At 36.5% G+C, this 13305-nt stretch overlaps 1 protein-coding gene across 1 annotated transcript; it reads right to left on the bottom strand.

Annotated features, from left to right (window-relative positions):
• Positions 1-10089: 10089 nt before the first annotated feature.
• LOC103707365 (3-oxo-Delta(4,5)-steroid 5-beta-reductase-like) lies at positions 10090-11724 on the bottom strand. Its single transcript, XM_008791819.4, has one exon. It carries the CDS (start codon positions 11566-11568, stop codon positions 10366-10368), a length of 1203 nt encoding a protein of 400 aa, XP_008790041.2. The 5' UTR covers positions 11569-11724; the 3' UTR covers positions 10090-10365.
• Positions 11725-13305: the final 1581 nt, after the last annotated feature.

The following is a 13305-nucleotide window of genomic DNA, read 5'->3' as shown; positions in this document are numbered from 1 at the left end:
CACCACTGCTTTGTTTTTTCGGAAAAAAAAAAGCTTAAATCACTTGTTTAACTTCATAATCGTTTGAACTAGCTCTTCCTTAAATCTATTTTTCCTTCACTGGATGGTTTTAGTAATTTTCAAATAACCTTTCATTTCTAAAACATGAGTGCATGATATTCCTTTGTCCGCATAGCAAAACATTGAAAGCTGAGAGAGGGTACCATAAGTTAGCCTGGAATCAGTGCTTGTGCAAGGCATAAGCAAGATCCCTTTGTGAAAAATTATCACAAGCAAAATAATTTCATGCGGCGATAATATTGGTGATGCGTATTGTTGTTGGAAATTGTTCAAGTATTTGATTAGATTCTATCCATAAGAAAACTTGAGGAAGAAGGAGTCTTCTAATCTATGCTTTCATAAAAGTCTTAAAACCAATTGGTATTAGAGGCTAAAAAGTAGGCTAGCCTTGGGGTCCTCATCAGATAACTAAAACATTATCGGTTTCCTTCCATCAAAGAAACTACCTTTGGCATAACTACATTTCTTAGGTAGTTACCTATCACCCAAAGTTATCCAACAACTAAACCATATGGGCGGCATAGAGATGTGTCCAACACCCTGCACACAGCACCAAATAAAGGGGGTAAAGGAAAAAAAAATTATTTATGAATGCATCAAAGGTTAAATGGTGGATATTAAAGGATTGACCAGCTCCTAGTACTTATGTGCAATGGAATCGATCGCTGGTTTTTAATTCAGTTTTTCCATATATATCTCTGCAAATATGACTTATTATACATATTTTTTTATGAATTATTATTCTTCTTTTTGGTAAGGACTAAGGGGTATGTCCCAAGTTACACTGTCATAGAGACGCAACCCACTGCATTAGCCCAAACAATCTCTTATGATGGCTGAGGAAAATGAGAAGACCAAAACTTGGGTTGCTGAGCCTGAGCAGCAGTGACAGGTAGAATTCAGCAACTTGGTTTCCCTCACGATATATCTGTTGTTTTTTTTTTTTTTTTTGTGCTGAAGCGGGTTCTTCATACAATATATCTGTTCTATTATATAGAATTAACACAATCTGGTGTTTAAGTTGCTTGAGGTGCTCGTGTTGTCAACTCCTCCACATTTCCCTGGAATGAGACGTTTCTTTGTTTTCGTCAACAATATTGCCTCTCCATTTAGAACTCTTTCTCAATCAAGTATAATGCCTTTATATCTAGAATCCTTCTCAATATCTACATCTACAGTTCTTTTCAATACTCACTAATAGTGTCATAGCCTAGTACAGAGCTGAGCTGAAAAAGGTTAATTTTTTTGATGGCGTCCAAACCATTAGTGTGTACGTCTAATGGTCTCTAACGTGTTCAAGGCCTTCTTCGAAATCTTTTGTTGGGAGACAAACACGTGCCTGACTCACCATGAGCGTACGTCTAAGGGTCTCTAACGTGTTCAAGGCTTTCTTGAGATCTTTTGTTGGGAGACAAACATATGCCTAACTCCCCATGGTGAGTTAGGCTTCTCTCATCTTCTAGCCAGAGGTTTCCTTACGAGGAGTTTTTCCCAACTAATGAGGAGCTCGAGGTCATTCACCAGTCAAACCCTACTTTCTATTATATGATGGCCAAGTTATTCTTTTACTTCCAAATTATTGCATATAGGTATGTGCGTGTGTGTGCGTGTGTGTATATAGATTCATTTCTCATCACATCCTACTATTTAGGCTATGTTCATTGCATGTGCCATATTCTAATAATTGTAACCATGATGGATGAACAAGCTTGAAACATTGTCTTAATGCCGAGGAGATACAGATATCTTGTTGAAGCTGTCTTTAGTAATATAGTAAATTATCAAAATACAATGTAATAAATTAAGAAAGAAAAAGTTCACAATAATGTATTGTGTAGTATTATAATGATGTATTTATATCACAAAATCACACATAGTGGTATTATTCATATTTATATTACTATTTTCTATGAAATGTTTTTTTCTTAAAATTCATATTTATTAGAAATTCCTTTCAGGAGCGTTTGTATCACCTTACTTTCATGTCAACTAGAGCGGATGAAAGTGTTACTTCTATAAATAAGCATAGATGATTCTTACTAAATTAAGTGAACAATAATATCATTATCTTTTTATCATTTTATTATTTATTATTTTGATGTTGAAAATTCGAAATCACACATTATGGGACAAGTAACAAGTGTTATAACAGTTATAATACCCAATAATAATAATTTTGGTAGAGGTTGGTTTTAATGGAATATTACCATCATTAAAACCTTGTTCAAGAGTTCCATCACTTTTGGCTAATTCAATATCACTTGCATGGTCTTTAAAATGGTCTGTGAAACCTTAAAATGGGGCAACATTACTCATCTGGCAAACACCAAGTGGAGTGCACCTTTTACAATTGCCATATGGGTTTTGCTCATTGGATTAAGCTACCAAGATAAACAATCTAATCAAGCTCTTGATTTCTCTCTTTATTAGAATTGTTTTGTAGGCACTCTACTGCCTCTTTGAGTGCAACATTCAGTTTCAATAACACCAGTATCTTTGAACGATAATTTCTCATAAATAGTTACTATATTGACCATTATTAATAGTTTTTTACCGTTCTACTCGAGAGGGTGTGCAAGTTATTTGGAAATATTGTACCAATATCTTTAAATAATATGGATGTTTGACGATATCATTGGTGCATGAAAAAGATCCCATGCCTACATCTGTAGAATCCTTTACTTATGCCATTTAAGAAATTGTACAAGTTAAAATTGATCAAGTTTGTTCCTATGTCCTCTTTTTTTTCCACAAAAAAAAAAAACAAAAACCTCGTATAATTTATGTTTATTATATTTACATCCAATAGTTTGTAAAATCTACAGTTACATTTATTTAAATTCACGACGTTGGTGAAACCATTTATCTCATATGAAAAATCAAAACTATTCTTGAGTGGAGAAGAGGATATGTTATGTCACTTAAGATTATTTTGGTCATTCTAAAAATTTTTTATATAGCATTTGGGTTCACTTAGGGTTAACAAATTGACTAATATTCTATTAAGTTATGAGTTAAAGTATTGAATAAAATAAATCTCAGAAGAATTAATGTAAGTTTTGCAAACTATTGAGTGTAAGTATAATTTATCTCTAACTATTTAAGTTTTATTTATTAAAAAAATTTATTAGTAATTGCATTGCCAAAGAAATAGAGAAGCCCCGATAAAGGTTCCTCTGACAGGAGCTTTCACAGCTTCCATGGGCCCAGACTAGGTGGGATTATGGAAAGCTTCTTGTTACAATCACTACTTGAGGTAGATTTATTTATATATTTTATATTTTCTTACACTTTCCTCATATATGAGCCGGACTTTTTTTTTAATGGGTATACCATATTGTAATCACCACTTATCCCAAAAGCTTAAGTTAATAGAATAAGATAGATTTATTTATATATTTTATATTTTCTTACGCTTCTCCTCCATCTCATCTCCACTCTCAGCCCAGAGCACGCAGCATTCACTACACCTACTGCGCATTAGCTATTTCAGCCACAATTGGGCCTTTGGCATGCAGGAGTTGAACTCCCCTGCACCACTTAATCATACTTGAAGGTTCTTTCCCTGTCAACCCCAGAATTCTCAGCCAAGCGAAGCTCCTCAAGCAGGAGTCAACAGAATACTCAGAGAAGTTGGTGGTTCAAATGGAACAGGTTCGGGGGTTTCATAAACTGCCAGTGCCTGAACCATTTGAGCAATTCCTGCCAAACCAAGATGGCACTTCTCAAGAACAAGAGAATTGAATGAGGGCAATACTTAACACCATCTCCTTACCAAGATTACCTTTATTCTGTCAAAAAACCACATCCCAATAGATTTTGCAAATCTTGCATTACCACATACGGAAAGGAGGCGCAGCATGCCTTTTTTTTTTTTTTTTTTTGAGGGGATGAGGGATTTTTGAGAGAAGAAAATCGATGTTGGTCGGAAAGGAGAACAACGAATGTTAGAAGAGAGAGGAGCGATCCAGCATTTCTTGTCGCCTTGTTGTTGGAGATCCAAGAGAAACCGTGGGACAAGAAGTAGGATAAATGAACGGGAGACTTACCTAGGTCGGCCACTGCTTGGCCGGATCCGAGAAAATAGGTTGGGAATGGTCGGCCATTGCTCGGCCAGATGCTTTTTAATCTATTAAAAAACCGCACCTCAGCCATCAGGTGAGAGAAAAAAATATCATTGGAGAGAATGAAGCCAAGCAATCCATGATGACGTCAAAAAAAAAAGTTAAGAGGAATGCTAGCTTTTCGGACGGCTTCGACTGGATGAAGTGGTCAACAAATATGGGCGTCAGAACCATTTAAACGGCATGGAATTATCATGCCTGTTATGTGTCATAGAGATTGTGCTTTCCAAATTATTATTGGAATGATTCTTCAAATCTTTATCAAAATTATTCTCAACTAATTTAATAAATATATAGAATTATGGATTGATAAAGATATATTTTGTTGGTGTTGATGCCTAAAAAGCTTTTTCGACATTGCAGTTACATCCCTACTGCTCGATAAAAAAATAAATTTTGCACATTGATTAGGTAGGCTAACTTCCATGCTACCATCCTTTGTTTGTATATTTGAATTACTTCTTTCTCGGACCTTTAATCCCCTCTCCTCTGAGAAAAAAAGAAAAAAAAATAATCTTTCTTGCAATGCCAAGGAAGGAGAAGGAATGTGCCCAAAATACATTTTAAGTTACAAATTGCGCAAAAATATAATGCAGGCCACTTATAATTATAAATGGGCATATATATATATATACACTATGAAGAATTAACATCAACTTTCATCTCAGACACCCATCAATTAGGTTGTACGGTTGACATGCCAGTTCAGCTCAGAAAGTAATATATACGTACATTGTACTTCAATTAACAGTTGGATATTTTTTTTCAGAAACCAATCTTGAGGATTCATTCTAAAGGATAGGGTTGAGTCTAACATATATTGAAAAGATGTGACTAAAGACTTCCAAACCTCATGCTTCTGGAGGTGACAATTGCTTTCACAAACTATGGATCCTCTAATGGTTTCAAAATTAATACTATGAGAATCCATATGGGTGTGTGTTCAATCCCACATCGATTATTTATCGGTTATTCATTGATAGATTTTGAGTACTTATATAAAATTAAAGAACTCAAATAATACCTTCCGATTAGCCATTTAAGGCGAGGTCATAGATTGTTACAAATAATATCAGAACAGACTCGACCCATAATCTACGTAAATTAGGGGACATACAGCATGGATCTATTGGCATCGACCACAGGCCGATCGTGGTACTTGTGATTAGATTTGAATATATTTAAACTCTTAGCCTGACAAGGACGCCAATGACTTAAATAGAGAAAGTATGAGAGAATCCGTACGGACGCATGTTTAGTCTTATACAAACACATCCACCACAATGAAACTAAGAAAAAAATAGCTAAAATAAATTGAAACTCAGATAGTACAAAAAGAATCCTGATATATGTTAAAGTCGTACTTCAATCGAATTTCAGAAAGTAGTGAACTACAAAGTTCATCTCGACAAATTTCAGAAAATTCTGTGATCCAGTAAGACATCAAGACATCATATGAAACAGAGAGCTAATCACAAACTAGAACATAAGTTTTAGCATGTAGGAGTAAATCAATCTTAAAAGGAATAATTAGACTCACTCATCAGAAAGAAATGATGGCCAACTTTGAGCCAAAATCATTAGGTATATTAAAGGTAAATCAAATTGCCATGTCACAAAAAAGGAGAGAAGAATTATTTCATTTGTTTCTGACATTATCATCCTGCTTGTAACAACAGTACAAGAGCCAAAGATTGCAAAGATTAACATTATATCATAATGAAAATATAAGGAACAATCTACATCCGATAAAAATAAAAATAATGCAGAGTTAAAGGAGAAACCTAAAATATATGTAACAGAAAATAGTTATATTTAGAGTGAGATAGTGATAGTAGTTATATATCAGGTGGCTTCTTGCCTCCCTTACAATCCAAAAAAACAAAGTGGTTATAGCATAACAATCTATTTCAAGATTCTAACTTAAGAATTGTCCATGGTAGTAGGACATCTACAGACAAGCGAAGGATTTTACCACTGACATTGTTATAGAAGCTATTGTAGAATCTGTTATACTTCAAGGCCTTTTCACCTAATCTAAGTTCACATTTTTCACAATAAATAAAAACATTATATCCATAATAGTTAAGAAGTAACACCATATTATCCTTATGCTTGATCCAAGGCCAACCATCATTGGTCTTTAGATTTCATCCAGTGCCTTCACAAGTATGACCATGATAGTGGCCCTAACAGTAACCCACTGTATCAATTATTTTTCTACACAAAAACTCAAATATGCATATAGGAATATCCATGTTTCGCTGTACTGGATCGTATCACTCCGTAATAAGCAGTTCTATACTGTAGAAGTCTGGTAGCAAACTAATACTTAGTATTGGGAATGTATTTAGCGTTGCTACCACAAACAAACCTATATCATCACTACAGCAGCATGGCAATGGTATAAATACCGAAAATGAAAAAAATACAATTAATAAGAAACAATCCAGGTTTAACTTGAACAAATCAACTTCTGTAAAGAAGCACATCTCATGAGGCTAGAAATCAAAGATGGAAGCCTCCATGTATCAAGAGCAAGAAATCCGTAACATCAAAGAGAGGAAGAAACACGTCACCCATCAAAGTATTTGATAACGCAAAAACTAGCTTACAAATTTCAATTATCAAACATGATTTACCATATTGAGTGGCTACTTTGTTTAATTAGAGGTCATTAGATGCCTAAATGCTTGGAATGACTATATTGCCCAGGGAACAAGTATGTGATAAGTGCCTAGGCAATGGGGATGCCTTGACACCTAGGCAAAAACTTGTGATAACATTACTTTGAAGTTCATTTTCATAAAAAGGCTTGTCTTGTGATCTTGCAGAAATCTGATTCCCTTGGCATATAATGCATACCATCTCAATTAATTTTGTTGATTGGGTTATTATTCCCTGGTCTTCACACAATGTCATTTCCAAGATTGCTTAATTGATTAGAAATTGCAAGAAAACAACACTTACGCTTTCAAAACGGTCAGATATAAAATTAAAATGAAAATAAACTCTAAGATGATTAATGCATAAGGAAAATCTTCAAACTGCATTACATTGTAAAACAATCAAGACCGACATGCCTTGTCCCTTCTATAGTATTTGCTTTACTCCTCAAGATATGATCCACCCAAATTCTGAAAATTCTGTAATCACCAGTTGGCATCCTAGCTCCAACAGTGCCTGTTTTCACGATCAAGACAACATTGGGCAATAGAGTCCACTGGAATCTTAGAAGGGCTAGTTGGCAAGTTCATTGAACATCATATTGTTCAGTAATAGAATCTTCTTTCCTTTTTTTAACGGACCAACATATCTTCTCTTTCATTGTTCCCTCTGTTTCTGTGCAATGGCTGCAGAAAGATGAAGTAAGATTCTCCTCCTTGCTCTCCACCTTTCTTACCTTTGATTCATAAAGAAAATATTCTGCTATCAACAGGCATGTTTTTTCTCTAAGTTTGCACGTAGAGAGAGACTAGCTCTTGAAATGGTCTTGCCGATAGGGTCAAATGATCTTGGTGAAGCTGCTGAGTATCCACTTTGGCCATGCTAATATTTGAAGTCAGGCATGACTTAGAGAGCAACGGTAAAGAAATCAGGAGGTCATTCAGGAGGTTGAATAAAATATGTAAGAGAAATAATCTGATCATAGTTACAAGAGCAGATGTATTATTTGGAAGGCTAGAATTCCTTTTTTTGGAAGGAGAAAAAGGGGGGGGGGGTGTTGGGGGGGTTGAGGAGTACACCATAACCATGAAGAACAAATAACTTATATATCAATGATGTCAAATTCTTAATACCATGAAGAACAAATAACTTATATATCTATGATATCAAATTCTTAAAAGTTACAGTGCGTTTTTGCATCCAGACTGCTCCCAAATGATAAAGCAAAATGCGACAAAAAAAGGCACATGAAAGTTCTCCAGTCTACCATTTGTTGGAGAAAGTTTAAAAGTAAAAATGTGGTTAGCTACTTGCATGTCAAATCACTTTTGACATCATGGAGGTGACACTTCACAAGGATATAATCAAATAAAGCATTCATAAGATGGACTATCAATCTTTTTTTTTTATTAGTAGAACAATAGATTGCATTGATATCACAATAGTTTAGATACACAAGAAAACCGGTGGATAATTCATGACATGAGAAAAAAAAAATGTTAGAAAAGAAGAAAGGAAAACCAAAATGGCAAAAAAGCAAGAGAAGTAGAAAGTTGTCAAACAAGCATCTCTCGCTAAAACAATTACATCTGTTCTTTCAAAAAAAATTATAAATACAACTGCCCTAACAACTGATAATGAGGGAATAATGAGCAATTTAATGGTATTTTTTCTCCTGTTCTTGACAGAAAACAAAACCTGCTTCAAGGAAGGATCGAAACAATGATCCCAAACAACAACATTCTCAAACCTGGTCTTACAGTCTTCAGGTTTTACAAATAGTAGCTATATGATACTAATGCTGTTGCATATGTGACCTTAAATGGAGAGAGGGAGAAGGATGATAAAGAAAGGGAAGAGACGAAAAATGGCTGGCTATAGGTTATCTAGTGTTTTGCAGCTGATTAGATGACTAAGGTTAGTAATTTGTTGTGTAACAGAGCATTCTGTTACAGTAGAAGTTCTAAACACTCATGCTATTTGGAATATCATTTGTTCCGTGAAGTTGTATTAGGCAGCAGTAGAAGGAAGAATTATACATATGATTCGACTTTCACAGAAGAGAAAGAGTGCAATACCTCAGATAGGAACAGAATACTTCAAATCACATGTCACATTAGTCTCCAATATGTATTAGATACTAATACTTGTTGCATATTTCTTGGATACAAGTCTGATACTTATATTAAGTATCTTATTTCTGAAAATTAAAAAGATAACCCAGATACTTCTCAGATGCACTTGATACTTCTTGGTACCTCCAAAAATAAGGGGGAACGGCATGTGTTTTTCTTTCCCTCGTGTTGACCATTTAATATTTAATGGTCAACTTTGGAGTCTATAAAATTAATATTAAAATATGAAGTATAAATTTGAGTCTATGATTTTGAATGATGATCAAATGATGAGCTTGTAAAACTTGATGCTACCATGTAAGTATGGACTACATTATTTTGATAGCATACTAAGATTTTGAGATTCTTTTTTACATACATATATGTGTGGTACATAATAATGCATGCATTATGGTATGGTATAGAATGCACATAAATATTTATTGATATATCCTAGCTGTATCCTATCCCATTTTTTCAAAATTTGCCGTATTGGCAATATTCGTATCATGTCATATCCATAGCGCATGTCTTGTACTGAAAGAATATTCATATCACATGTTTATTTGTATGCTTCCAGATACCCTAGTAAATGAGAAAAATGATCAAGATGAACTTTTAAGGCAGTTGCTTATTTTTGAAGTTGCAACAAATCCAAGAGCCAAACATATTTGCTCTTAAAGCAAATATTGATAAAACAATCAAAGTCTTTATTTTTTTTTCATTTATCTAATCGATACATGTGGTATAGAGTATTGCCTGCACTTAAGTTGACCGGGTACCCTGCCTGCACTTAGGCTGACCGGATGGCGAACCAGATTATTTATGTGATATCTACTATGAGTACAGAAATAAAGCAAAAGGATGGAAACAGAGGGATTAAAGGAAAGCAAGATTCCGCAATCCAAAGATTCGTGATACTGAAGATCATTTGTTCAAAGGGTTTCAGCTTCCATAAAACCTAGAATCAGGAGATCGGCACTCTGCTAATTCCTTGCACTTTACTCTTCCATCCTTTTCTCTACCCATCAACCCATCCACAAGAGTGACATTAAATGACAGAATGATCAGGATGCAGGCATGCTTGAAGCAGCTAAAAAATGCCAAAGGTGTCCCATTTGATATATTAAATAGATCAAACAAGAAGGTTTTGTTACTTCTTGATGTAACATTGCAACCATCTTTAACTTGGCTGACACAAATAAATTTCTCTAAAGCCAACAAAACACCACAACACTAATAGCGCAAATGAGGACATGCATCCTCATTTCATTCTATCACTTTCAAAAACACAAAAATCATACAACCAATCCTTCATGAATGAAAACAAAAGGCAAACCAAGCAAGCAAGGTGAATTAATAGATTAAATGGCGGATAGAAGGAACATATAAAAGCAACATCAAGGAACAATCCTGTAAGCCCTCATCTTATCGATCCAAGAAATGAAAGAAGATACCGTGTTTCGGAACCCCAAGAACCCGTGCTCCTTGCTCTTGTTCATGCTGTCCAGATGCACCTCCTCCACGCCTAACACAGCATCAACAAACCACCAGTTCCCCACCTCCTCCAGCCTGGTGGGCGCAAGCGCATGCTCCGCAACCATCTCCTCCCACAGCCCTTCCTTCTCCTTCATCGCATCCACCAGCTTGAACCGCCGCTCCTCTCCCTCGTACCCGACCCACTCCACCCCGAACTCCCGCGCCAGCAACGGCCACAAATGCTTCCACTTGAACAAATCCCCATTGCTACAATTGAATGGCTCATTCTTGGCATACGGATCGATCGCCGCCCAGATATGGTGCTCGGCGATCAGGTCAGCATCGGAGGCATCGCTGAACCCCTCCCAAGCTACCCGGCTTCCCGGCCATTTCAACGGGGCCCCTTCCCGCCGGCAAATTGCGGCATAAGCACAGAGACTCCCCACGAAGTTCATGAGGCTACACGTGGAGAAGCCGAAGATCGTTGTCGGGCGGTGGATCGACCACGTCACGGCCCCCTCCCTCTTGGCCACCTCCTCGAAGAGGATGTCCTCGAGGTCGTAATAAAAGTTGGGGCAGTCAAGCCGTGGGAGATCCTCGCGGAAAGGGGGTTCATGGGCTTTCACCTTGCCTATGGACTCGAACGATCCGAGGTAGTGCTTGCGGCCGGTCTGGAGGCAAATGTGCTGGAGATTTGGGGCGTTGGGGAGGACGGCGGCGAGAACGTTGCGGAGCATGGCCGAATTGACCTCCCGGTTCTCGGCCTCAACGATGCGGTTCACCCACGCGACGTAGAAGACGTGGGTAACGTCGGTGAGGGGAGAGAGCTTCGCGAAGGCGTCGTCGGGGTCGGACACGTCGCACTGGATGTGTTCGACGGCGAGGCCCTCGTTGAGGGAACCGAAAGAGACGGAGCGGGGGCGGCGGGACACGCCATAGACCTTCCAGGGGCCGCCGGGAGTGTCGGAGAGGGGGAGGATCTCGGCGAGGCTGTTGCCGACGATGCCGGTGACGCCGATCACCAGACCGACGCTCTGGAACTTAGGGGCGGTGGCGCCACCGCCGTAGTCTTCATCGATCTTCTTCTTGGCGGCGCCTATGGCTCCGGCCCACCACCAGCTCATGGCTCCGTTTATTATGGGATTAATACTTCTCGGGTGGTAGGAGCGCTGAGACTTATAGGATGGACACGAGGAGAGCGAGGACGGTGTCTGAGAAGAGCAGACGAGAGCAAAGGCCCATCAAGATCTCGTTAAGCGGCGCGGAACGAGGGAGGGAAAGCGTGCGTGTTCGTCTCCTCATCTTAACCCTTCAGGGTGAGAAGGAACGGTGAGTGATTCGCGTTCCGCTAGAACCTAATTGTTTTGTCGTTTTGCTTTATTTCCTTAATAGCTTCTCCCCACGGAAAGAAAACGAATATTCAAAGTTTTAGTAACGACTTTCCTATTACAATGGGCCCAGGAAAAATCCTTATTCAATATTATAAAAATAAATTTTAGGACTTTTTTTCCATTCATTTTTAAAATATTTTATTATTATTAATAAAGACAGAAGAGAATAAGATGCTCTGTTTTTTTAACATGGCTTTCAAAATTTTAGATATTAAATAATTATTTTAATAATAGTGTTATACTAAAATATAACAGCAATAACAAAAAAATGAATAGCATTATTTTTTATTTGTTATTCACTTGAGAAAAATATTACTTTCATATTGCACAATGTCTTCAAGAAAGAAATAAAAATTTGAACTTTAAAAAAAATAACAATATTTATTTATATTATAACGGACCATTATAATGCTAAGTTATATATTATTTTTTTCTTTATTAATAAAATATAATGGGTCCAAAAGTATTACAATGATTATTAATTATAATATTATAACAACTGAAACAATAACAATTATAATGTTCTAATAGACACTTGTAACATTATAACAATTTTTATTTTAAACACTTCATCCCGATGGTGGTGTTGGATATAGAGTGATGACCCCAAGATAAAGGATGATATGGGTAGAGATGACAAGATCACTTATTTGATTGCACCATGATAATCTTATATGACAGTCATCGTAAGTATTCCGAATATAATTTCTTACCAAGCACACTAGAATCCAATATATAAGCATGGTAGACACTATTGCATCATTAAGTATTCAAGTCTGGGGCTTTATCCTAATGGCCACATTGCTTTAATTAAAAACCAAAGACTATGGGCTCAAAATTTGGATGTGCAACCACCGGCATATCGGCTTTAATATGATACAGGTATATATCCTTCCCTATCTCTCTCACGCACAAAAAAAAAAAAAAAAAAAAAATCAAAAGTATTCGCCCACAAAAATATTTACTAGGATTCTATATAAAGAATGACGAAGAGCAACCTATCAAATTAGGAAGGGGATGAAGATTTGATGAAAACGAAAAAAAAAAAAAATGTATCCACCACATAAAATATATAAATTTAAAAATTCAATGTCTACTATCAAGCACTTGCTAGGATGGTACCATCTTTTACCCAAGTGGTGAGAAGGTGAGTATTAAATTCTGGTTGGTATTGACCCTTTAGAGATAAGGTGGATATAGAGTGGTAGGTGAGGATTAGTCCCACCTAATCTAAAAAAAAAGTCAATTTTTCATACTATTCTCAAGTGTTTCTTATCTTATACTGCATACGATGCGCAATCTAAAATATTTCATAACAACCATCACGAATAAAGAATCACTCATCATAGTATGGAGAAGATCATTTGCGAAGAGATTTTGACTATTGAATGTTGTTTCTTATATTTTGATGACTTTGACTGTTGAATATTGATGGTATGTTAAGCGGCAGATTAGACATTGTGTTTGTAC

This window comes from Phoenix dactylifera, chromosome 6 (assembly GCF_009389715.1).
Source record: "Phoenix dactylifera cultivar Barhee BC4 chromosome 6, palm_55x_up_171113_PBpolish2nd_filt_p, whole genome shotgun sequence".
In the NCBI taxonomy this organism is placed as follows: Eukaryota; Viridiplantae; Streptophyta; class Magnoliopsida; order Arecales; family Arecaceae; genus Phoenix; species Phoenix dactylifera.
Note: the sequence above shows the minus strand (reverse complement) of the source record. Positions and strands in the feature narration are given on the sequence as shown.

Excerpts from the sequence above, each read along its gene's own strand:
- LOC103707365 (XM_008791819.4), bottom strand. The coding sequence starts at position 11,568 with ATGAGCTGGTGGTGGGCCGGAGCCATAGGCGCCGCCAAGAAGAAGATC.